This window comes from Toxotes jaculatrix, chromosome 3, assembly GCF_017976425.1.
Source record: "Toxotes jaculatrix isolate fToxJac2 chromosome 3, fToxJac2.pri, whole genome shotgun sequence".
Lineage (NCBI taxonomy): Eukaryota > Metazoa > Chordata > Actinopteri > Toxotidae > Toxotes > Toxotes jaculatrix.
The window spans coordinates 11,560,296-11,587,611 of record NC_054396.1 but is presented as its reverse complement, the minus strand read 5'-3'; the positions used below and the strand labels follow the sequence as shown (position 1 = coordinate 11,587,611).

The following is a 27,316-nucleotide window of genomic DNA, read 5'->3' as shown; positions in this document are numbered from 1 at the left end:
ACTGTCCCTAACAATCTGCTCCCCCTACCTGCAAGTCCTCAGTGTTATCCTGATAGGTCAGCAGCTCTGTCTCCTCTCCCCTGTCAGACAGCACTCTTTGGCGCAGGTGAATGGCCAGTCGCTCTTTTCCTAGAATCCTCCTGGCTAAGCTACATTGCCCCAGAGTCTGTCTCAGACTCCACCTGGTGCCCCCTCCAGAACCCCCTATCCTGGCCTGCAGGTGGGAGAATGGGGGGCTGGGGAGCTGAGGCCGGTTAGGGCTGGAGCTGGCAGGAGGTGTGCTCTGACAGCTGAGGTTGGAGGGTTGAGTTTGTAAGGTGTTGGAGAGGAGAGAACACTGAGGGATAGGACTTGGGGAGGTGTTGAGGAGTGAGTTGAGGGTATTGGTGCTGGGAGTGGTGTTAGCTAGCTGTTGCTGGGTGTCTGGACTGGGTTTGAGTCTCTTGGCTGGGGGTGGCCCTCCCTGTTCTCCCTGGGTTCCCTGTGGGGCTCTGTGTCCTGTCTGGGTCCAGCTCTGGCTCTGGTTGTCCGGCTGGCTCTCTGTCCTGGCTCTCCTCAGCTCTGGGGAAACAAAGATGGCGCAAAATAAGAGCAAGTCTGATAATGACAACTTCAATTCCAATCACATTGGACAGGCAAACTTATTAAAGGGTCATATTCTCTGCTTATACCAAGATAAAACAAGCCATGGGAAGAATTTCCTGTTTTCTGCTGGAGAACTGGCCCTTTAATATAAGACAAATCCTTCCCTGTTGGTGATAAACCACAACACAGCCAGCTTTCCCACCTGAATTAGTGTTTGGAGTGGGGCTGTTGCTTATTCCGCTGGTCTGTGACTCTCCTCTAAACCTGTCCATCCAAGTGTCACCAGGATGGCCCTGAGTTTGAGGAGTCTGTTGCAGCTGCTCTAAGAGCTCAGCCAATCGAGTGTGGCCCCTGGATCGAGCGATGTTGAGTGGCAAGCGTCCCAACGAATCAGGAATAGCCAGAGCTCTGGGGTCCCACTGGTAAAGCACCAGTGCTGCCTCCGTATGACCCAAAGCACAAGCCCACATCTGGAGAGACAAAAAGAAAACACAAGTCACACACTGGTGTGAAAAGATAGACACATACACTTAAAACACAATTTACCAACACTTAGAATATCGATAACTCACCAGTGGAGTGCAGGAGAAGTGGTCTACATTGAGAGGATCCACCTCCAGCTCGAGGTCAATACTGTCAGCATGCTTTGTGCTGCAGAGCAAGACAACATAAGTGAAATTAATTGGCACAGTCTGTGCATCCACAATGGTGTGTCATGTTTGTGTGTTACTCACCGCCAGCGAATGAGTGTCTGAATGAGTCCTGCATAGCCCTGAGCTGCAGCCAGATGCAGTAAGGTCATTCCTCTGGAGTTCTTACTGTGTACGAGCTGATTAGAAGAAGCCCAGCATGGCTGAGACATCATCTTCTCACATACCACCACTACGCGGCCCTCGAACGAACCCTGATCAGGAGAAATCTGGAGGGTTGGAGAGGAAGACAGAATAGTGAGTTAAACATGTAAATCTCTGGTGACCTCTAAAAATTTTTACTGCATTTTGTCGGTTTTTCAAAATGTATTTCCAGATGTCACAAAGTTTTGTTTTTACAGTCGACAGCGTTACAGAAACTGCTGAGATTATTATGTAATCTACTACAATAGGCCTGGAACAAATGCTAGCTCTGTGAGGTTTACAGTTTATTTTGTCAGTTTTTTTGGAGAGACTGTGTCGTAAAATGTGGATTCAACATCTGTCTGAATCTGAAGTGGGTGGTGCTTTTGTATTTGATTGGTTTATGTTATACAGGTTTTGCTGTTACTGAACAAACTGCTGTAATGTATTTAAGATGATTTCTTTACAAAAAATTAACAACTGTAGGTGTTTAAATGATTTGAGTATTATCATTAAGTCTTCAAATTTTATCTCAATAACTGAAACACAGTTTTACAGACTTGATTTTCACAACCAAAAACAGTTTCTCTTTTGTTTTGTGCTGTTTGCCTTCACTTCTCACTTGGTGCTGTTTCACATTGTGTAGATAAAAAGGAAAATTTCACCCTAACTAAATCACTTCTCCCCGCCTTACTTGAGACTGCTGATCAGTGGCTCCTCCTCCCTCCACTCCTCCACCCTTGGTTGCCATGGTTTCTGAGCTGGGGTTCTGATTGGTTATCTCAGCCATCCTCTGTTCCATCTGCTCCAGACGTTCCAAGATGGACATCCTGAACTGGGTATCTACAGAAATGAAGGTGGGACACACAGAGCTGTAAGCGTTGGCCAGTTGTTTGTTGTATTTAAGCAAATCAATATTATGTTTTAGTAAATCCTACTTAGAGAAGCTTAGAGAGGGAAGCTCTTCTCTGAGGAGCTCAATACTGGAGAATAAATTAGGGCTGAAATCCTATAAATCCCCTTACCAACAATGGGAACTGGGGAACCAAGTGAATTGTGTGACTTTGTGAGTGTGTGTGAAAGTGTACAGGGCTTGAGTGTACAGATGTAAGTTTTGCATGTCTGTGGCATGGTTGTATGTGAATGTGACCCTTTCAGTTTCAGTGCTGCTGCAGTTTTGCTGCAGTGCACATTATGTCATCCCACCTGCTGCTCTCTCACTCAGTGTCTGTATTTTTCTCTCCTCTCATTTCACTCCTGCTTTTCTTTCTGCTGTCTGCAGCGGAGAAACTGAGCTGTAAGGGTGGAGCTATACCAGTGACACAAAGGTTCAGACTCCTCCCTTTCTACTCCACCAATGAGGAGGGGAGCAGAGTTTTCCAGCAATAGAGCTCATCTGACAAAGTAAAACAGTCCACTATTTTAGCTGCCAAACACAAAAGAAGCAGCTTTCTTCATCCGCTACAAATGCAAACACGGGCATCCATATACATATGCATGAAGGCTGACATGCATCCACAGAAAGTAAAAGTACATTAGAGTTCTGGTCACATAACAACCATATAATGCTTATGGAACAGCAGCAGAAAAGGAGTCCTGTGAGAGGACTGTTATCTGCTTTTATTGTGATTAATTATAATAACTTAATTAACTGACACACACAAATTTCATTATAAAGTTGACAAATAGCAATTAGAATTTGTCAATTAAACAGGGATGAAGTAGCCATTTAATTACCCTCCCTCACTGAAAACTGAATTATGCCTGTAAAATGTCTCTCAAACTTTTTTTTTTTTTTTATAATTTACTGTGTCTTCATGTCAATTCATTAATCTACCTGTCTTATTACATGTCACTTCAGTCTAGATGTTGCTAGGCTCATATTATGAAGGATATGGAGCACTATGGGAAAGACCACTGGAACTGGAACTGCTCATTTAAAAGCCATTTTAGGAATTCATTAAAAAAATTAATGAACATATTAGTTCTGTCAATGGAATCCAATTATTTCTTTACTAATAGTTTTTTTTTTTTTAACCCATATCGTTAAAATGCTAAATTAATAAATTGTAAATTGTTTCAAAGTGGAGTAATTAGGTAAACAGATAATAGTTGACCAATAAAAACTTCATAAGAATTCTGGTGACGCGCTCCAGCTTCAATGAAGGATTGCAGATCACTGATTGTCCTGCTCCTGAATGCAAATTCAGCTGCTTTTCATAGTTTGTTCTATGATTTTAAGTTGTGCTGGATACGTGTGGATTTACTGACCAGCTTTGGACTCTGAAACTTTCTCTGTTCTTAAGTTTTTGATTTTTTTTCCACCAACAGTATTTTGTTTACGTGGATTTCTTCTCCAAAAAATAAGCCCCTGTCCTGACTCTCACCACTGACCAGCCACAACACAGTTCAAAGTGACATCTAAAACGTCTGATAACGTATGACTACAACACAAACCCAAATTTTGTACTACATTTAATTTTAAGCATAAACTAAGTTCTTAATATTGTTTTCTATGTAAATATTTATAATCTATTAAAATTCTACCAAAGCTGTTCAAAAATAATTTGTAAAATCAGTTTACATTTTCTACAACCACAGTAAAGCTGTGGCTTTAGTACAAGAGTTAAAATCCCAGGCTCAGTATGTTAGCAAAAAATTTTAAGTGAACAGATTTTTTTTTTTTTTTTAAACAATTCATCAGATTAAAAACACACTTTTGGCACAGAGTCCATGTGCCAAAAGTGTGGAGAAACTTTCTGAAGTAATCATGAACATCTACAAGACAGAGTGTATCTGTATTCAAGCTATGGGTGATCAACAACACGGGCCTGTTATTATCTGGGCCTCTACAGGAGCCACATTAGCCTCCGCTCATTTGTTGTTCTGGAGTTCATTGGCGCTGTCCTCGCCCTGCTGGTGCTGAAACCGAGCAGGTCAACCAACAACGCTAAACGAGACTGGTCATCAAGTCTGCACCAGAAATCAAGCAGGCTGTCGCGTGTCCTTTGATTCAAACATGTAGCGTGCAAACAGCGTGAGGACTTGTGGCTTTTCCACACGTCCCTTTGTCTGAAATCGACAGAGGCTGAGCGCCACATGTACTACAATCAATCTGACCTGAATCCTCGAATGCAAGAGTAAAGTAACGCGTTAAAGCCACGAAGACGAAATTCAGACAGCAGGCACATGTATGTACATCTACAGCAGCATGACAAAGAAAACTTAACTGAGCCACAAACATACACCTGAACGCCAATAAAATAGCGCGTTTTTTTCCCCAGAGTTATCACCAGTTTAAAATCAAATAAGCTACGAACCCAAACAGCGAGTGTCTCTATCTGCTGTTCTCTTTGTTCCCGCTTCTGCTCAACCCCGTTAGTTTGAAGTGTGCGACTCACACATTGCTACTCCGACCGAGCAAAACACAACTAAGTGCAGGGAGGGAGAGAGAGAGAGAGAGAGAGAGAGGGAAAGAGAGAGAGGGGGAGAGAGAGCGCAGTCTCCACGTTGTGTCTGGGAGAGCTGCGCTTCAAATCCGCCCGCCAGACTCGGAGCTGCAGGAGGCTCGGTCGTCATAGGCACAACAATAGACTGCACACAAACTAAACTGGAGCAATGGCATGTGACAAAGTCGTGTGCTGACGCATATTTGCTTAAAATATTTATCTCTGTCTGTCTTTGATTTTTTTCCCCAGGCACTGAGCCTTTGATTGTATATATGAGGCCAAACAAAGGACCTGAGCGAAAATAGGCAGAGCGCGTTTCCAAGTCTCGCTATCGTCACTGAAAGTCAAAGGCAGAGCCTATATATGCCGTCTATGAGGCCACACAGCACACAGCCGGTGGTGGCCAACATTTTGACTCTCAAAATGGACCGGGGACTGTGATGTGATGTCCTTGCCCTTCACTCCAGCAAGCAGTCAGCCTGCTGTGACTGTAGAGCCGCATTGCCGCATTGCGCAACGCAGAGACGGGGGCGAACAGAGTAACCCAGGACATGCCTCGCCGAGGAGACCCGTGTGTTTCCGAGCTGCAACTGCATCAGGAGATATATATGTGCACACAGGAGCTAACCCCCTGGTGTTGTGCAGACATTTGCAACCAAGCTGACTCAAACAACATTTAACTGTCAACATCTTAATTTTAGCATTATTGAAATACCACAGGATGAACCTCTACAGCTCTGACAAAATGATCCCCTCCAACATGCAAACACTCACCATGGACTTAATAAATGTGCGCTAAACAAATCTAGCCAAGACAAATCCTAAATCCTTTATGAATCTTCACAAAACTGTCACACCTTTCAAAGAACAGGTATCAAAACAGTTCATCAGCTTAGAGTCCTTCCTGTCCTTCCTCAAACTGCATGCAGGCAGAGGGCCACAGCAGAAAAAAAAGCTGCTTATAGGTTAAACAAAAACACAGCCAAACAGCAGCAGCAGCAGCAGCAGCAATGTCACCATACTGGTCAGTACTGCATCCGTGGCTGTAGGCACCTCGAGACATCACATGACATCCAACAGAAAACAGCAGCACAATGACAGCCACACACACACACTCACACACACATCAACAGGTTTTCTTTAGCTGGGTGTGAAAGTCACACAAAAAGTATTGCTTAAGAAAGAAAAAGCAAATTATATATTTGTATTTGAGGTTTAAATTTTCGGAGTACTAACACAACAGTCATGTGCATGTTTAAAAAAAGGCGCACAGATATTTGCTCTCTCCCTGTGCTGCGTTTGTTACTGATACATGCAACACTCCAGGCGTACAATGAAGCAGTTACAGACAAGCCTCCTGTTTATGGTTTATGCTCTTTATTTAGTAAACACCAGACAGTAAGAGTATACTTGTGCATCCTTGTGTGATTTAAATACACAAAATAAATGCTCTCACCATCCAGGGACAGCCAGTCATGCTGAGAAGATGGCAGGGCGGGGAGGTCACGTGCCTTGTATTCAAACACCACAGAGGAAGAGATGACTTCACCACCCATAGCTACCTGTAGCATCACCAGTCCTGTGTCATGGGCTGGAAACAGACATGAAGTAAGGGATTAGTCAGACTGACCATGTGTGGACGTAGATCTTCTCCAATTTTAGGACATTATTATAGACAGTCAATGTCTAGTGTTACTTTAGCCCATGTGTGCCTGTAAGAGACGATTTTCCAAACAGTTTTCCCCTGATCATACTTAATGATATGACTCATGCATTGCTTATTATACCATCCTAAGAACCATTTCTAGGCACTGTGTACATTGTGTGCCTGCCAGACGGCGCCCCTCCTCACAATGTTCTTTTTGTGCTGTTCTTATCTTCTTGTATGAAAGCGACTGCATCTCCTGATAAAGGTGTGCAGCAGACGTTGGTAGACTCCCCTCTGTCTGCTGAAGAAAAACTTTTCTGCTAGAAATTGCTTATTATTGGAATTAGCGTGGTGAAGGTTGGGTTAAGGTTTAAATTTAAAAACAACAAATGGTGTTTTTCCAAGTATGAGAAAGTAATGAGGAGAGTGCGCTGTGTGAGAGTGTGTGCGTGCACAGGTGTGTTACCTGGGCAGTAGCAGCGCAGCACCCCGGGCTGGATGAGGGCAGCAGGGACACTGATGTGGTCAAAGAGACAGCTGTACTCACTGCTCGACTCCAACCACGGACCTGTGATCAGCACCTTCACTCCACCCTGTGGTACACAAACACAGGCCTCAGTCTAATATCACACTGTAGCTTCTTTGTCTTCCTGAAACTGCAACTGAGCGTAAGTTTCAACATGCAGTAGTTAACCATGAGATACAAGAGTGTGTGTAAGAATGAGACACATGACTGAATGCAAACTAGCGTGTACTGTTGTCTGCATTTACCAATTCCAAAATACTCCAAGTCTGTGAAGGTGTGTGTGCATATGTAAGCAAACGTGTATGAGTGTGTGTCTTTGCACAAAATGTGTTTCTATCTAATATCCTGATTCCATCTGTTACAAAAACAGTACCTCAGAGACACAGTGGCCTAAAAATGGAGTCTTTTGTTTTCTATTATATAAATCTAAACTGACTGATATCACAACCAGCCTTATTTGCAAAGTAATTACTGTTTTGTTAATGACAAATCTATGACTCTTAAAGGCCTGGTAGCAGCCCCTAGAGGCTGTATGGCTCCTTACATCCAAGTGGAACAAACTTGCATGAACCGTCTGAACGACACTACCATGTGTTCTCTTTGGCATAGCTAAAAATAATACATAAACAACATATTGTCTCCCACAAATGCTGGAGTCATGAAAACAGCTTATACAGCAGCAACAACAACAACAACAAAAAGATTCAGTTTTTAAAGCCATTTACCAGCATTTGGTTCACTTTTCTTTTTGGCATTTGTAGTGTTTGCTTTTAGTTCATTCTAAAAATTTTATGATCAGGCTTTGAGCTTTGAGAGCAAAACTGTGTTGTTTTTTCAAGAAACTCAAAACTGTGGAATAATCAGTATGATGTAACACGGATGATCCTGGAAGAAAGCTGAAGAAAAATATTAGCTGAATATGTGCACATGTTGGAGATACGGTTGGTTATTAAAGCTCTTTTTGACTATTTTTTTTACGCTAATTGTACTAACTTTTAACAAGTTACAGTTTTTTTAAATTGATGGTGGCAGGATGCTATGTTTCCACAAGTTTCATCATAATTCAATTACAGAACTGGTGTCTGAAATATTATAAGTGGTACATGGGTACATTAATGAAGCCACCCAGGGGAATCAGTGTTATATTGAAATTTCATCAAAATCCAATCAGCTGAGTCTGAGATATTCTGACTCCATAATGACCACACGGCCTGGCTGGCGGTCTTAGTACAAATTGTGCTGAGCGTGATTTCAGTGTTTAAGATCGGTACAAGCTGCCTTCAATCATCGTGGTGATTTTACTGTAGGGAACAATGATGAATAAATAATGAATGATAATCATGTTGGGTTTACTAACCTCTGGATAAGACCACTCTGGGGAGTAGTCTGTCACACCAAACAGCCTCCCAGTCTCCTGGAGCAGTCCCAGAGCTCCCTGCTCCACCTCCGAGCCTTGCAGGTGGCCAGCTCCTGTGCCCTGCTCCTCTCCTGCTGCCCCTTCCTGGGGCATCAGAACTCCAGTGACAGCTGCTCCCACCCCACCCCCAGACCCCTCAACTGAGATGAAATCATTGATGAGATCAGAAAACTGGCTTCCAAATGAAGCCTCGAAACCTTCAAGACTGATGGCTGCTCCTGCCCCAGCTGTTGTAGCTGATACCCCGCCACCTTGCTGAGGAAGAGGAGAGCTGTAGAGCGCCCCCTCGATACTTGCACCAGCAGCTATCGACTGAGGGCTGGCCACCACTGAACTGTTGGCCCCTGACAAGCTTACACCATTACAGAGAATCTCATTTTCCCCTCCCCCTCGCCCTCCTCCACCACCTCCTCCTCCTCCACCCTCCTCTCCTCCTCCATTGTCATCTGTGGGTTGCAGGTAGTGCTCGGTGTCCACACTCGCGTAGGCCTCGTGAGGATCCCCAGGTTTGAGTAGTAACTCTCCTCCATTCTCAGAAGTCTTGTCTAAGCCTCCCACCTCTCGATGTCCCCTGCTGCCTGACTGGTCGACGGTGGTATCCTGTGTCGTCAGGGGAAAAGAGCCCACTGCCGGTCCTTGTCCGTTCCTTCCACACAGGGCCTGCTGGTCTGGGCTGGCTTGGTGGAGGCGCGTATGTGGATCTCCATTGGTGACCGGAGAGTCTGTTGGCACCGCGGGCAGACCTATGTAAGCCTGGGCCTCACTTGATTCCTGGGTTGCCTCTGTACCATTGGTCTGTAGCTGGGAGGGCTGGCTTGTCTGGGGGGAGGCCTGGAGGAAGAGGCTTGGGGAGGGGTGGTGTGCAGTCTGGCTCAGACTAGGGACACAGGCTGATGACATGACAGCACTGAAGTCCATTTGCTCGAGGGTGGTGCTGGGGCTGAGGCCTGTCCCCTCTCCTACATAGCTACTCTGAGTGGCCAGCGGCTGCTCCAGAGGTGTCGTTTCCGTCTTGATGTTGTTGACCAGAGCTGGGTTGTAGACAAAGCCATTAGAGGAACAGTGGAGTCCTCCGTCATCACCATTAGATCCCTCCGTCTTCCCTCCACCCCCTCCATACGTCTGGCCCTGCTTGGGATTGTTGAGGAAGCAGTCAGGGTCAAAGGTCATGGTGGTCTCAGGAAGGCTGACTCCTCCACCAGAGTCTAAAGAGCTGGACAGGACCAACTCTCCTCCCTCCCCTAAGCCCACCCCACCAGGAAAGGATGCAAACCTCTGATTTTCAGGGGCAACAGCCAACAGGATGCCAGCGGTGGTACTCTCGTGGGTGGATGCCAGCAGGTGGGTGTGGCCAGCAGAGTAAACCGAATCCCCGGTCAGCGTGGTGACCTCAGACATGAACACAGCTGTACTCTGCGACAAGCCAGCCCCAATGGCGAGAGCAGGGCTGTCAGCCATGTCGCTGGTGATTGACAATGGGGAGCTCTGCGTGGTGTCAGGGACCTCCACTTGGTTGGTGGAAGTGGAGGAGGACACCTCCATGCTGCTCTGTGGGAGTAAGGAGGGTTTGGTTATCCTGCCATTCCTCCTCTCTCCTCCACCCACTCTGCTCCTGCCCCCTCCAGGACTGGGCTCTGTCTGGCCTTCTGACACATCGCTGTTCTGGACCTCTGTGCCATCTGCTTCCTCAGCTCTCTGGCCTGCCGCTACGCCGGTACCCACTGCAGCTCCACCTCCTGCTGCTGCCCCTGACTCCTGCTTGGATGAGATGATGCGCTGCTTGACACTGGAACATTTCTGATGCAGGCTGCTTCCAGCACCTGACAGAAGAAAAGAAAACACCACTTAAGACAATGCATACTGTCGTCATTTTCTGTCCTTTCAGCTGCTCAAGTCAATCTGTGAAGTAATATAGCACTGACTCAGATCCAGTACATTTGACAGTGTGTAATTGCGCCCTCCAGTGTTCACAGTCTACAATGAAAACTGAGTTCATGAATACTGTGGTAAGACTGCTACAGATGCACAAGTGTTCAAAATTTTAAAAACATATATGGAAAATGGACAAATTTGCTTCTTTTACAAGACGTTAAAATTTTAACATCTGAAAGTGTTCCCAGTTTCCAAATTAGACGTCTTCATTTACATTTTCAGGATTTAGCTAAAGTAAAATAACAAACACCAAACAATTTGAATGTCAGAGACCTAATGCCCATAAAAATCCCAGTGACCACAGAAGGATCAAGTCAGTGAACAGGAGAGAGAGGAGCTAGGAAAGGAAAAACCAGAGAGATACTTTGTCTGTGCAAATTAGAGCAGGTAAAGGAGCGAGAGGGAATATGATTCGGTGAGGAGCGTGAGATTTGAAGTAGTACTTAAGTTAACAAGGCACTTAGTTTTGGGCAGCTGTCCTTATTTGCCCTTCTAAACCAGATCAAAAGACAGACGAGATTAGGTAAGTGTGTGTATGTGTGTTAGTGTGTGTACTGGAGTTATCTACTCCCTGATGCTCATTTATGAATAATACATGCTGGATATTTTGGGCACCTCTGTCTTCCCTCCCTCTATCCCTCCCTTTCTTGGGTGCAATGTGTATCCCCCTCTAGGTGGCAGCATGGCGCTGACTGTTGGAACCATCAAAAACAAAAAATCTCCAAGTCTGTAGAAAGCCTGGCTGAATGGTGGGTACGAACTGAATGTCTCTTCAAAAGATGGCTTTTTAAAGAACACTGTTACCTTTGAATTTATCACTATTTTGTTAAGTGTTGTAATCACTTCATATTGACAGGAAGGACATGATGGTCCACTTCTTCTTTCATCAAAATTTAAATATGAATAAGGCTACAGTTAACGTCTGAGTAAGCATCTTTTGCCAAGACCTGTTGTTGCTTTTAGGCTTATTGATTTATCTTTACCTTCAGCAACATATCAATAAGCTGTCTGAGCTAAATTATTAACACTGACAAGGTTAGATATTTTTCTTTCATGCAAGAGACACATTTTCATATCATCTCCCCTGAATTGTTTGTTGTAAGCACCTGTTGTCTCATCTAATAAGTGATGGCACAGCTCCAAACTGTTCCCCATTCTGCTGCCAAGTTGTTGTTTATAAAGCCTAAAAACAAGCCAGTGAACTGAATTATCTGTGTTTTAGATTTAACTACACTGGTTTCCTACAGATTAATTTTGAAGCTTGGCTAGAGTGGGTCATCATCTTTTTCATCACAACTGTACCATGGCAAGAGGTATTGTTATTGACCCAAGGTGACTCATATCCCCAGGTTTAGGAAAAAGTGTGAGGGCTGAAGCATGAGAGCTTGAGAGTAGGAGGGAGGTGAGTGCTGAAATGACAGTAAAGCTAACTCACACATGGGCTTGAGTTGTCCAATGAGCTCCTCCTTGCTCCACTTGGCCCACTCCTTCCTGTCTGTGTTGATGGAGCAGAGGACAGGACCACATGGCTTCCCGCTATCGTCCACTGCCGGTACATTCAGGTAGTGCACCAGCACAATGTCTGGGTTCTGCAGCACAGGCACACAAACACAACCACACAGAGACATGCACGCACTTGGCGTTAGTTTAACATGGCCCTTTACTCATTAATTCACAGTCATGTTCTCACAACAAAGAGAATTGAAACGATAGAGTCTATTTACAGTGGGAGTGGAGGGAGGGGAAGTGCAGAAGGAAAGCAGGAGAGAAAGAGTTCAGGGAGGAGGTCGGACGTAGCTTGTCAGATAAGATTCTCTCACCTGCCCATAAAAGATTTAACAGCTCAAGCCCACTCATCACTCTCTCTAACCTTGCAGAGGCAGTGGAAGTGTCTACATGTGTGTTTGTGTGTATGTGAGTGTGTGCAGTATATATAGAGAGAAGGAATGAAAGAAACCGAACGAGAGAGAAGTTCTCACTGTACTGTAGGTCACCAGCAGACCTATGGAATTTCTACCCCATGAATGATTCAACAGGTGCATTCATGTGCATGTGTGTGTTTGAGTATGTGTGTGTTTGTGTGTGTGTGAGAGAGAGAGAGAGAGAGAGAGAGAGAGAGAGAGAGAGAGAGAGAGAGAGAGAGAGAGAGAGATGCTCCTCGTGATGAAAGATTCAGTAGACAGACTCAGGTGAGGGGGAGGACCTGCTGAGGTGGAACACTTTTCTCTCCAAAAGAGGATGGCACAGTGGGCCGCTACAGCACCACACTGTGCAATGCAACAGCACTCACAGACTGATTTATGATCATATTCACTGATGTGTTTTGATATCTGTGCAAAGAGCAGAAAATGGCACATCACAGATAAAGCAAGTAGAATTTCCCTTCATAATTTCAGACTGCAGGGATCTAACTAGTTTGGCATGCTGAAAAAGAAAATATATTGGAGTAGGGGCATATTCAATTTACAGCCGGTGGCTGGAATGTCCTTGTAAATTTCATGTGACAAATTATGCAGGAAATTCTGGTGAAGAATACATAAATATATATGCATTTCCATATTTTAAATGAACGCAGCTTGGTATTCATTATTTTCTTTGAAATGAACAGAGGGAGATGAAGACAGAGGCAGTGTAAATGTATGCGGACATGTTTAAGATTCATCATGTAACCTGTCGTCTGAGGATGATGAGGTCCTGCTGACCATATCTTGCATGGCCAATAGAGGGAGAGACGTGTGCGTGTGTGTGTGTGTGTGTGTGTGCGTGTGCGTGTGCGTGTGCACGAGTAACTGCTGCTCTCTGTTGTCTTTCACATGAGTGGTAGAGTGAGTCCAACATCTCTGTGAAAAACAACATGCCTTTATACACAGGGGACACCTGTGCATAAGTGTGTGTGTGTGTGTGTTTGTGTCAGCATGTTGTGTGTTTGTTTGTAGCTGGAGGGTGTTTTCTTGGAGAGGACCACATAGAGAGTAATGCCTCAGTCCTTGACGCTCACTATAAGTATTGAGAGTAAGGGTTGGATAACACACTGGGCTCAGGAAGTTACAGTCAACTTCTGGCAAAGAAATTCTTTCACTACTGTGGACTGTATGTTAGCGCTGTAAAAGACCTATAGGCCCTGAATATTCAAGGTATATTCTAGTCGTCTAACTGTTTGTGCGTAGGACACTCCACTCAGCCAAACAACATCAAGTTTTATTATGAGCCCAGCTTTGTGATAGTATTTTCAGTATAGTGTGCCTCATTAATTTGGAAGAGGAGGAAGTTTATTGCTGGTTTATGGTTTAGCTTAGTGCTCTGCTTTGAAAATATAATGGGACAGTTTAACAGATGAAGCTTTGTGTAAAACTAATAATATACTATATATTTTCTGGCTGTCCAGTTTTGTGTAGAGTGGTGAATAAACCCTTTACGCAGCTGAAATAAATGCTACAGAATGGCTATAATGTCAGGGAAAAGGGCCTGAAAATAACAAACATATCCTGCTATAAATGACAGCTAGTAACTATAAATGTCCTGGAAATCTTGTTTTGTATATTTATAAACGTGTGAGAGAACAGTAAGGTAGGGTAGGGGGGACGGGCTTACCTGCAGCAGCCAATAGCATCTACGATGGAAGGTGGGGATGATGGAGGAGTGGACGTAGCAGCCATACAGACACTAGAGAGAGGAGAGGAGAGGAAAGGAGAGAAGAGGAGAGGAGATGAGAGGAGAGGAGAGGAGAGGAGATTGCAGGGGTAAACGGGAAAAGAAAAAGGGAGGAAGCAAGTCAAAAAGTGAAAAGGGAGAAGAGGAGGGGAGGAAAGTAAAGGAGAGAACAGAAGAGGAGAACTTAGGTTATACCCACTTAGGATGTATTGATTGCGGTGCTAAAACTAAATTGCAAACATGCTGTATGCGTTTTTTCCCTAATGTCTTTTCTAAAATACCATAAATCTGATGTTGACAATTACAGCACAAGAGATTGTGAAATTTACTGCCTCAGCAAGACCAGATGTAACCCACTTGGAATTCACAAAAAGTCACAATGTTGTCAGCTTACAGACACAGCAAGACAGATCAGTAACAGTGAAGAGGACAAAGAAGAGGAGGAGAAAGTGAGGAAAACATTGAGTCAAAGTGGAGAGTATCAAGGTGGACAAGATGGAGAGGACGTTCAGGACGGACTCCATCCAGCAAAGGATGATTACATACTTACAAAATAGTGTATGCATGTTTGTAGGTGAGAAAATTGACCTAACGTATGATTGCTGTGGTTAATCTACAGCTTTGCACTTCAGAGTGCCTGTAATATATTGTTTGGTGTAATGTTTCAATACCCGTGCCAGAGTTTCTAAACCAATAACAAAATTACATGTTCTTTTTTTTTTCAATACTTCAGGTTGTACAATATTAAAAATGTTAAAGAATCTCTTCTGTTTTGACAGATTAACAACCTTCTCCAAAACACAAGGCAGCCGTACAAGAAGTTTGACTCAAAGCAATAATGTTAAATCAGAAATATTCCCAATAAGATCAGTGATATTCTGTTCTATGGAAACATTTCGGTCAATAATCCAAAAGTAATGAGGTTCCATACCCACTCCTGCTGAAGGGTGTGTTTGTGGGTGTTTGAAAGAAGAAAGATGAAATTATGACAGAAAAGCCTTCTATCAAGGTCATCACAGCCGTTTTTTTTACATGCACTAAATACAAGAATCCCACCCATGCCCACACACACACCCATGCCCACACACACACACACACACACACACACACACACACACACACACACACACACACACACACACACACACACACACACACACACACATATAAATTGGTTGTTTTTATAGAAAAGAACTGCACACACCAACAAAAATACTCAGCAATCAGGCTGTATATAATTAACACTTAAAACTCGTCCTGTTTTCTCTTTCGTCCTCACTTGCGCACACTTATATTTTTTCGCCATTTTGCCTCTTCTCAGAAGTAGCCCGCCCTCTATCTAAAGTGTGTTTTGCCAAAGGCAGAGTGCATTTCCATATATTTCCATTCGATATGAGGAGGCTCTCCATCCAGGGTTATGTTTTTCTCTCCAGCTTCCTGCCTCTCCCCAGCCTCCTTCTCTCTCTCTCTCTCTCTCTCTCTCTCTCTCTCTCTCTCTCTCTCTCTCTTTCTCTCACTGCTCATCTCACCGCTCTGCTCATTCCCTCATCCCTGTCCCCTGCTCTAAACACGCTGCTTGCTTGCTTGGGGGGGTCCTGGGAAGAGGTGACACAAACAATTACTGAGCAACTACCGGGCAGAGAAACACTTGCCTTTGTATATGCATGTGTGTATGTGAGTGTTCATGCACGGATGCAGAAAAATGTATGTGAGATGAATGTCAATGTGAGTGTGGGGTCGTAACTAATAGAGGTGCAGATGGGAATATTTGATCTCAATTATTCCCTTTACCTCCGTGTCTCTTTGCCTGTCTCCTGCTCACCTTTAATGCAAAACTACTGAGCCCTCTGTAAACATCCCGGTGCCTCCTAACTGTCTCTCCTTCGCTCTCCCTTCTACCTCATTCTTTCTGTTTCTGACACATGCATGCTCACTCCTCTCACCTCTTGGTATATTCCTGCTGAATAATCAATTTTTGAGCTGGCTGATGTGACTCACATACACACACACACACACACACTCACTCACACACAGACGCTGCCTTGAGACTGGATCGATACCCCTCTCTGTTCTGCTGAAGGAGGCATTGACATCATTCCTGGCCTCGGGCCAAACACACTCTTATCTTTCAGAAAGAGAGAGAGAGGGAGACAGAGAGAGAGAGAGGGAGGGAGACAGAGAGAGGAGCAGGGACGGGGGGGAGAAAGAGGGACACCGCTCGCTCTCGGGTAACATATTGGCCTGTAGCTTCTCAGCATGTGTGTTTGTGCATACATTTGTGTTACACGTATGGGTGTGTTCGGAGCGGAGGAGAGTAAGTTACGGACAGGATTGGCAGTGAAACCATGCTCAGAGCCAAAGAATCATCGACTTGTTTTTCCACTGCAGCCTCTCACCTCTACTCCCTGCACTTTGAGCTTCATATGATCCTCTCGGGTGGTCTTCCCGTCTTTCCTTTTCTTCCAGCAGTAGCCATCTTTCCTGTACTTCACCTTCTTACGGTTGTAGAGGATCATAGAGCCATTCTGAGGCCTGGTGGAGGACAGGATAAAGAGACAGACGAACACACAGTGTAGCTTTATGTTGATTATACAGAATAAATGTTGTGGTAATTTCGTGAAGGGCAATTCAACTCCATGGAAACTGACCAGAAATGATCTTCAGGCTATAATCTCAAACTGCCAGAACTATCAAAATTCTCCAGCATTGCAGATTCACAAACACCGAGTCAATGTCAGTGTTACTCTCCCGCAGTCAAGCTAGCTGGTCCCATGAACCCCCCTCCCCTCTCATTCATGGACTCACACTCCTACGTGTTAATAATTTAGCAGGGTGATTTATCAGCACAGCAGGAACATTGGCCTCTAAGCTCCCATTCTATACACACCTGGTGAGATGAACATGTGTGCGCACAGACACAAACACACAGACACACACTGGGAGCCATGCATGAAGAAAGACAGAGATTCTATAATGATATCAGAGATGGCGAGACCTACAGCCGTGTGTTCTTTGGGCTCAATGTCAAACCTGCTGCTCAGCAATCAATCATTACACTTCTAAAACGTTAAGGACAGGTGTGTGCGTGCGTGCATGTTTCTGTGTGTGTGTGTGTAGGTGGAGGGAAAAAAGCTTCTCTTCCTTATCTTATGACAACAGAAAGAGAACAGGCCTGTTAACAATCAATAAACTAACACACACTCACAAGTCATGTGCACGCATGCACACAACCACGCACACACAGATATACACACACCTTCCTTCTCCTCTCCCTAACCTCCTCTTCTCGATCAACCTCCAGTCTTTATCCCTCTTATCATACTATCTCTCCATTTTCTCTTTACTGCTTCCTGAGTTCCTCCAGTCTCCACTCTTTTCCACTTATTCTCATCTTCTCATTTCATCTGTTCCTCCTACTCCCATCCTAACCTCTGTTTTTGCTCCTTTATTGTCTGCCTGTCCTCTCCTCTCCTCTCTGTTAGAATTTGATGTAGACACATCTATATGGACTGAGATGATTGCAATTTACTCAGAACACTGTGTGTAGTGAAATTGAATTTACTTTGAGCTGATTTTCTTTGACACCTTAAATCTGTTCTGTTTTGGGGTGAGCCTGCCAGTTTCTTAGCGGAGTGGAGACCCCCACCCTCCCATCAAAGCCGAGTTTAGGCTCTGTCTCGAGCAGTGTGAGTCATCTCAGAGCTGCTGATTCTAATTATGTTATGGAGAAGATGGATGAGATCAGATGTGTGCCTGTGTGTATGTGTGGGTGGGAAATATGTGCGTGTGTGTGTGTGTGTGTGTGTGGAGGTACGTGCACATGGACGATGCCCATGTTCGCAAACCTTCCGATTCAAGCAGACATAAATGCTATTGATTGTAACTGGGCTGTGATGTGTGGGATATAAAAAGCTTTTCCACCGTTCCACAGTGTAGCAGAGCGAAAACAGAGAAGGCAAGGGGAGGAGAGTTGGAAAAGAAAAAGACGGCAAGATAAAGAGACAGAGTGGGTGACTGAGTCGGTCCGGTAAAGGGAGGAGAGAAGGAGGAGCAGATGAGAAAAGTGCGAGGAGAAGGAGAGAGGAGGTAACGGTCATTACTTTGAACTGATGAGGTATTTCAGCCAAGGGAGAAATGAAGGTCACTGATTGTTACCTTAATATTGCCCCCCCCCCCCCCCCCCACAAGTGTGCAAATGCATGCGCACATATGGATGCAAACACACACGCACGCACACATCCACGGATCCACGTAAATGTCACTGGCTCCGTTAGCTGAGCTCCTTTCCATCTGATGGGATTAGGTGTAATCTGTTCTAATCGTGCCTCGTGTCATGTGTAAATGGGATTATATCTAACTGCTGCTCAATAACACCAATATGACTGCTGCTGCTGTTGCTGCTGGGAGGCTGAGGCTATACGGCAGCACAACCAATCAATGAGAAATCCATCCACAACATAAACTGTGCTGCTGGCCTCAGGCTGCTCCAGAGAAGAGTCCTTCAGCTCGCACAATGGGAGCGCAGAGGCATCACCTCGGGCTTTCAGCAGTGTCAGTAATCAGAAATGGGGCCATGAGGTGACCACTTCACTTACTTTACTTTTTCTTTCTTCTTTTCTTTTCTTTTTCATTTCTTTTCTGCCTCTTCCTTCTTCTTTCTTTCTCTCTTTTTTTTATCATACCAACATCTGTATTAACTAAAGTAAATGTCAATAGGGTGATTTATCAATAATTCAAATTGCCCTTTTTCTTCTGTCTTTAATTTTCTATTTCCCTACTTACTTCCTTACTTCTTTCCTTCCTTCCTGGCTGTAACCTCTCCCCATTCTGAAAAAGAGCTACCTATGGTTCATACGGATCGATGAATATTCAGTTTTGGCATGTGAATCCCTGTTCACCCCCCATCATATATACACATACTCCCCCTCCCTTTAAACCCCCCTTCACCCTCCTATGTCTGAATTATACATCACTTATCCTAATACATTTACATTCATTAATACTCCATTTTCAGCTGACTAGGTGCTTTACAGTCCAGCCATGTTCTAGAGCGTTCTCTACATGTAGAGCAGCCCGTCAGCTGGACCCTTTGGAGACAGTCGCCGTACATCACTAATGTTTTAATCAAACACAGGCACTCAGTCATCGGGATTAAACCAACATGAGTCACTGGCTGATTGGTGATTCTGTTTGTGTGTGTGTGTGTGTGTGTGTGTGTGTTAGCCATTCTCTGCGCTCCCCTCACCTGGTTTTTGGGGATGTCGTCAGCCACTCATCATGTTTCTCAAAAGTGATGAGATATGCAGCAATCTCCTGGAGAGACAAAGACAAGACGGAAAGGTTATATTAGTGTGTGTGCATGAGAGAGTGTGTGTGTTTTACAGGGAGATAAAACATAACAGGTATTTCCAGATGACCTGCCGATGCCCACAGAGAGTATGTCACTATCTGATTGCCACGGTGCGGTCTGGGCGCCTGATTGGTCACAGAGCAACCAGTCAGGAGACAGATATAGAGGACAGACCCTCAGGGCCAACAACCAATCACGCTCACCGACACACTGATGTCTCCCTCCACTGGGGAGGAAAAGCTATCTCCTAAATACACACACACACATGCCACATAAACACACACATACAAACACACACAGACAGGGGGTGCAAACCCGTACACTAGCTGAGAGAGTGCACTGATAGGAAAAGTTTTCTTGTACTCTGCAGTTTCCCGTCAGATAAAGCCTGCTCCTAACTTGATTCTTAATTCCTTCGGCTCTCTTTTCATCTCCTCAGCTCTCCTCTCCTCTCCACACTATTTCTATTCTTCTTCTACACTCACCTGAATCCAATAAGGAAAAAGAAAGTTCAATTCATACAGGTGCATTCTACCGAGAGTAAGCAAAACAAAACGACCATACGCACAGAGACAGAGGCACACAGAGATGCAGCAAAAAGAAACTATTGTTTATACCTCCCACTTTTTAGTCGCTCACGCAACACCGCCTTTTCCCTTTGCTTGGTGAACTCTCTCACCCTTGGCTTCCTCCTTGAAACATCATTCTCTCTCCCCCTGTCTCTGACTCCCATCTCACCCACTTGTTGTGAACGACTATGAAATGTAAATTGTCCTCTTAAGGCAATCAGTGTTTGAAATGTGCCACAAAGCAATAGTGAAGAAGACATCAACACTCAAGCACTCCTTCATCTACCCCCTCAGATCAACAGTCTCCTCTCCAGACCTCCTCTCCCTCTCTTCCTCTCTGTCTCTTTACGTGTGCGTGTGTGTTTTTAGGTATTTGTCCCAGTTTGGCATGAGAGCACTCCAGCTCCACACCGATCAGAAGAGACGGAGGGACAGAGAAGGAGAGGGGAAGAAAGGCAGGGAGAGACGAAAAGAGAGAGCAGCTGGAGGGTGCTGGCACTTAACTGGATTGTTTTTTTAGTATCCTCCATTCGATCCTCACGTCCCAACCCCCCACTGCCTCATCCGGCATTTATATGAGTGTTTATATGTGTGTGTGTGTGTGTGTGTGTGTGTGTGTGTGTGTGTGTGTGTGTGTGTGTATGTGTGTGTGTGTGTGAGTGGGATGGACTGTCATCACACCCTTAATAATTATCACTATCAAGCTGGCCACTGTTAATGTCTGTCTGTCTGAGGCTCATAAAACTGCTCCAAGCCGAGTTTAGGTTGGACACACACACAAGCACATTTTTAGCCATAGCTAGGCACAACACGTGCACACACACACACACACACACACACACACACACACACACACACACACACACACACACACACACACACACAGGAGTACCTCATTCATTTATGCATCTATTCATTAGCTGTGACAGGCAGCCACCTCTCCTCCTCCCAAACCACTCCGCAGCAAGTCAATATCCTATACGGCCTCCACAGCCCCAGCCAGGCACTCGGGCTCCCCTAGTGACTGTCAGCCAGTGGGAGGCGGGAGGAGAGAGGAGAAGAAAAGAGGAGACGAGGGGCTGGGAGAGACAGAAGGATGGGAGGATTAAGAAGGAGGGAGAGAGACTTGCAATTAAAGGCCTGCCCCATAAGAGCCATTAAAAAGCCAGAAACAGAAGAGTCAGCTGAAACGGCAGCCTGACACACACTCTAAAACACACCCACATGCACACATACACACTCACACTGCAGACACACACTGCTGCTCACTCCCTCAACCAGCACACATACACACACACACACACACACGCCCATGTGAAGAGTGACAGAAGTGAGATGCTGAAGGTCGATCCTCAGGAAGTCACAGATATTGTCCCAGTGGAAACCAGTGATGGAGCGCTTTGAGCATGCCTGGCGACACAGTGACCCTTCAGGAATACTGTGAGTGTGCACATGTGTGTGTGTCTGTTAGCTGTGCCAGACACAGGGACAGGGACAAGTATCTTTCTCCAGAGATCTACTCCAGAAACCCAGACGTTCTGCATGTCTGTGTGAGTCTACGTAATAATACATTACGACAGGCCCAGCTGAACGCACACGCACACACACTTTTCCCAACACACACCTATTACTGTCTGTCTGTGTGTGAGAGAAAGTGAAAAAGAGAGATAGAGCGAGTTACTTAAGAAATATCTAACAAAGCAGAGAGCATGAGTGGGAAGTTAGATTGGAGCGAGCGATGCAGTTGGGGAAATCAGCCTCCCACTCACGCATCACTGAGACCATCTCCCTCCAAGAAACTGGTGGCATGTACGGAAAAGCAGACAGACAGACACGCACATATGCAGACACACACACACACAAGCACATTCACATGCACACACACTCACAGGCCTAAGGGAGATTTCCTAGCGGAGGGAGGGGAAGGTGGGGAGGGGGTGTCGCCTACACTACAACAGGCTTATCCAGGAGCTTTCCCCAGGGAGATTCCGTTATAGGGTCTATGTGTGTGTGTGTGTGTGCGCGCATGCGTGTGTGTGCGTGTGCATGCACATTTGAAGTCTAATGATGAGCATCACCCCGACAGAGATCTGGAGAAAACAGAGCTGTCTGTAAACTGGAACTGTCACATCCATTCGAAGTGCCTGAAATGAAGCCTGCCGCTGGTTCTCACCACAGACATCATTTGGCATTGAACAGTTTATTTTGGCGGTACGAGGAGGTAGCAAACTTTAGTGTCCTTTTCAACTACAGAATCCGTCTCTGCCTTTCTCCTTAAGCGTGGTAAGTCTAGTATACATATATGGGGGAAAGAACTGCATTAGCATTACCAGGGGAGGTCTGCTGATGCTGTAATTTGTTCCAGAGCACCTCCACCGGTTCACTTCTTCCCAGAACAACCCTGTCAGTGTCTGACATTGATAGACACTCTATCCAAAATTGCCTCCTGTTTTTATTATTTCATTTCTTTGTAGACTACAGGCTTCGGTGCTTTTTATTTTGATCTGGAGCACTATCTCTGCCATCCGTCCAACCCACATGTTACTGATCAAACAAGGCTCATCATGTAAATGAAGTATAACAATGACAATTTCATGCTAAACCTATATTGTCAAGCAATTTCATTTTAACTGTAGTAATCAATAATCCATTAGAACTGAGAGGTGCCTGAGGGCATGTCATTATCCTCAGTTGTTGACAGAAGTGTGACAGGGCCGATTTCTCGGCATCTCTGTGTGCAATATTTAAACAGTCCTGAGTGACCTCTAAAATCGCCAATGTCATGGAGCAGTGGCTGCTTTTCTGAAGACTCCAAACTTCAGATTATGTTGCAGAGAGAGAGCTGAATACGGACTAAGCTGTGATACGCTTTGAGCTGATGGAAATGATGTGAAGTCTTTTGTAAATCAGACCAATAATGTCTTGTTTGCACTATGTTCTTCTAACCTGGCTAATTAAAATGTGTAGCTCTCAACAGAAAGAGAGCCAGACAGTGAGTTACGACAAGGATAATTTTGTTCTGTTCTAGCCAAACAATAAAATTTCATCAAGTCTATTGTAAACCCGAGCAATAATGTGTAGTTTGTATTATATTCCCAAAATGCCTCGCTCCCCACTGTGTGTTACTTTCAACAGCCTTTATATTACCTCCACTGGCTAATACAACTGCTTAATGCTGTTTCCATAACAACTGTTGCAAAGCCCCTGATCAGAATTCCTCTCAAGCTTGCCTTGTGTTTATCATATAAACACCTCATCACACACTGGGCAACACACACATGCACATCCATGGACATAAAAGACTTGTACACACATGCATACAAATGGGCCGTCTATTAATACACAAAGTCGCTTGTCTGAAAAAATAAATAAATAAAAATAAAACTAGTCCTGGCTTTCTCTGTCTCTCCTCTTGTTCTCTCAGTGACACACACCGCATGCACAAACACACTGGAGAGCACACAGACACGCACGCACACACACACACACACACACACACACACACACACACACACACACACACACACACACACACACACACACACACACACACACACACACACACACACACGCACACACTTAGTGCTGGTTTGTCATTGGAGGACAAGGTCTGACCTTCAGCCGGGACCCACCCCTGTCACCTGGTTGGGAGAGAGACATGTGGGTCACATTAGTCTCTGTCACACCGCAATTCTCACTACATTCATACACACACACGTGCACAAGCACACACACACACACACACGGACATACAAAAATACCTCCCATGTTAAAATGACCACATGCTAGGATGCACAGGTCTGAACGAGAGCATACACACAATCCCAGAGAGGCTTGGTCTCAGAAGAGTCTATGTGGTGGCTGCTGCCCGTGTGAGTGACGGATTTATAATGAAATAGTCGCTCTCCCCTCTCCGTCAGTCTTTCACTCCCTCATTCCCTCTCCTACTGGTTTGACCTCTTTACTTTTCCCCCTATTTCCAACTCACCCACTTCCCTCTTTTCTCTCTCTCCCCCTCTATATATATATATAAGTTCAACTGGTGAAGGTGGCTACACACACACACACCCACACACACATGCAGTGAGGAAAGCAGCACAAACGTTTTCAGCAGAGACCCGAGAGCAAGGAAGAGTCAGCTCCAATCCACTGAGGGAACATCAATCATATTTTTCTAAGACTTCTCCTCTCTTTCGCACCTTACCTGTCCTCCTCTTCCTGTCTTGTATTTGCATTTGAGGAGACGGCCGCGTCTCTCTCAGCAGGGAGGTGAACACATCAAACACGGCAACAGGTGTGTGGTGTCAAACACAATGCAAGGACACCCGCTGCGCTAGGGCGTCTTGGATAAAGCCTGTCAGAGTCCTCAAAAACACCCGCAAAAGTTAACCAGGAAAGGGTGCACAACACACACGCACACAGGCGTATAGTTAAAATCTCAAGTGACAAATGTGTGTTTGCCAGTGGGAGGTGGAAGAGACAGAGAGCATGAGAGACAGGGTGGGGGGGTGTTTCAATGAAGGAGTCTCCAGTGGTTGTGTTAACCCGTGATGCCTCATCTCACTGTGAGTCACTCTGCCCTCCAAGGTTCGTCTCTGCTCAGCTATTGTTGATGTTATTGTTATTGAGAAGGTTTGGTATGCTAAGAGGGAGAGAGAGAAACAGAGAGAGAGATAGAGAGGCAAGGGAAGAGAAAGAGAGAGAGAGAGAGAGAGAGAGAGAGAGAGAGAGAGAGTGAGAGAGTGAGAGAGAGAGAGAGGTAGTGGGAGAGAAAAAAAAGAAATAGTGTGTGCCACCTCTCATTGGCATAAATACTTGTTTACAACAAGACATAAATTGGCACCCTGTCAGTCAGTCTCTCTATTTCTCTCTCCTCTAACTCCCTTACTCTATTTCCCTCCCTGTCTCTATCTGTATCTCTCTCTCTTCTTCTCTCCCTCTGTGCTGCTAAGCGTATTACAACACTCCCTGGTTCAGCCCTCTCTCATTACCATATTCTAATTACATTCGTTAAGGGGAGCATTTGGGAGTTTAATGAATAAATTTGAAAGATGGGTCTCCGTGGCGATCTTTAGGTTTGTCTCCTCCTCATCCAACTAAGGATGGGAGCATATGTGTGTGAGTGTGTGTTTGTGCGTGTGTGTGTGCGTGTGTGTGTGTGTGTGGTTGCGCACCTGTTCGGTATGTGTGCGTGCTCTCAGTAAATATCACTGTAGCTCCATTTCAGAGGAAACAAACAAATCTAGTTAACTGCTGGAGCTCACGTGGAGTCTTCTTTCTAAAAAAAATCAATTCAGAATTCTGTTTGTCTCCACCAAATAAAGATTTCATGTCATTTGTTTGTTGTTTTGGAAAAAAAAAACAAAAAACTTGGAGCCACCCATGTTGAAGCCATGCATATTTAACTTTCCTCAAGCCTCAAAAACAAACTGCCACAGACAAGCATCAAATTACAAATGTACAAATTGTCTACTAGCTTGGTTTCATCTTTTCCACTGACAACAAACCCAAAGGCTTCACACTGGGATATGGGCAGGTGGAGTTAAAATAAGCAAAAGTAAACATTAAAGGTTATCAACCCAGCTTGAGTGATTGGCTTCAACTGTTGTGCAGTCTGATCTGTCTCTGCCTAGGACGAGGCCCCAGGCTGTAGACCTGAATAGACTGTTACTATGGGCCCTGCATTCACTCTTTCAGAGTATTGCAAAATGCGATATATGGTTTAACGGAGGAGTCCCAAATGCATTCCCAATTCTGATGATTGCCAGCTTGTGCGTCAATGAGTCAAGGAGTGAATGAGTAAAATTCACCTCTTGCTCAAAAATAGCACTTTTTAAGAGCTAACAAAATGATGCAGTTTTACTTGGCCAACTGCCATTGATTACAAACAATTAAACAATACCACAAGCAACAGAATAAAGATGCAGAATTTAATTTAACTCCTTCCCAACAGAATTTACTTTTTACTGCGACTGCACTTGATTAAAATGATGCTATTTTCTTCTTTAGCTAAATACATTATTTTTGAATTCCCAGAAAGGGTTTACTCATTTTCTTGTTGACTTGAACAGAGTCATAACCACAAATCAGGAGTCAGCAGAATTTGGGCAGTGTCTCGAACTTCTTTATTGCATCTTGTGGTAAAAAGTATGGATTTGTTTCATTTTAAATTCAGCTTGAAGCAGACCAATCCATCTTGAAATTTCTTCATGTCTTTCACTTGGCTGAAACCACAGCATGAAGGGCAGACTGTACTCATCCATAGCTAAGAAGATACATGAACAGTCTGACGCTGTAAGTGATAATACCTGATGAACATATGTTGCGCCATTAATAGTTCATAAGTGTACGGTACAGTGCATCAATAGATTCAAAGGGGCTCCTCTTCACAGTATATTTACAGTGATGATGCATTGTACAAGGTAGAGCCCAGTGTCATCACCCTCTCTTCAAGTACTGTGACTAATACAGTGGGCGCCAAAGTGTGTTAGTTATTTTTAAACTTCTATATAATGTAAGATACATGCATATAAATAAATAACAGGCAGCGATGTGAAATATAACCGACAATTTTTCACCTTAGACTAAACAGCAGCCATATCCGTTTGTTGCCTATGGAAAACTATAAACTGTCACAATCTTTGGGGGACATTTGTTTGTTTAAATATGACTGTTTTCATTCATTAAGTGCATATAGTTCTGGCAAAGCCATTTCATAATTGCTCTAATTTAATGCACTTTTAGAGATTGCGGGGGAGACAGACATCAGTCATTGCCTGCTGGGCTGTCCTGCTAACTTTCCACCTCATATGAACTCTAATGGACTGTGACTTTATAGTTCAACATGCAGTGGCACCTTAGAGCAGACAGAGACCGGAGCTTAGAGTCTCACACAGAAAGTGATGCTGATGTTGTGCATTGGACAATGTTAAGACTGTGCTCTCTGGCAAGATATGTAAACAAACATACTGCCAGTACACATATGCTGCCAACAAGACGTAATTATGCAGTTAGGCTTAACACTAGCTAATACCTGTTTTGGGGCTTGGATTTCTTGCTGTTTGCCATGTTTTTCCTGTCTGAGGGAGTAGTGAGCTTACACTTACCACTAGATAATAATCTTATTTTTTGGGACTGACTGATTTGGCTCCAAGTATTAAAGAGGACTTCCAAAGAAGACTTTGCTACTGTAAGCATAAACTTTCACTGTCAAACACCCAAAGGAATGATCGAACGCTATTCTCTATCTCTGTCACTTGGCCAAGATGCTAGTGAGGCAAGTGAGATGCTCACCCTTAGGTGTTTATAATCCCTCCCACCCTCCGCTTCATACTGTACATTCAAACAATTAAATAC

At 44.5% G+C, this 27,316-nt stretch overlaps 1 protein-coding gene across 1 annotated transcript in view; it reads right to left on the bottom strand.

The window, feature by feature from the left end:
- LOC121179087 (calmodulin-binding transcription activator 1-like) overlaps positions 1 to 27,316 on the bottom strand; it is a 47,416-nt gene that overhangs the window by 3,493 nt on the left and 16,607 nt on the right. The window contains exons 4-15 of the mRNA XM_041033698.1: positions 19,287 to 19,354; positions 16,438 to 16,573; positions 13,982 to 14,053; positions 11,826 to 11,979; positions 8,399 to 10,278; positions 6,982 to 7,108; positions 6,324 to 6,458; positions 2,113 to 2,261; positions 1,320 to 1,504; positions 1,158 to 1,236; positions 788 to 1,055; positions 29 to 561 (exon numbers count right to left, since the gene is read on the bottom strand). Of these exons, the coding sequence (XP_040889632.1) occupies positions 29 to 561; positions 788 to 1,055; positions 1,158 to 1,236; positions 1,320 to 1,504; positions 2,113 to 2,261; positions 6,324 to 6,458; positions 6,982 to 7,108; positions 8,399 to 10,278; positions 11,826 to 11,979; positions 13,982 to 14,053; positions 16,438 to 16,573; positions 19,287 to 19,354 (3,786 nt within the window). The remainder of the gene's footprint in view (positions 1 to 28; positions 562 to 787; positions 1,056 to 1,157; positions 1,237 to 1,319; positions 1,505 to 2,112; positions 2,262 to 6,323; positions 6,459 to 6,981; positions 7,109 to 8,398; positions 10,279 to 11,825; positions 11,980 to 13,981; positions 14,054 to 16,437; positions 16,574 to 19,286; positions 19,355 to 27,316) is intronic.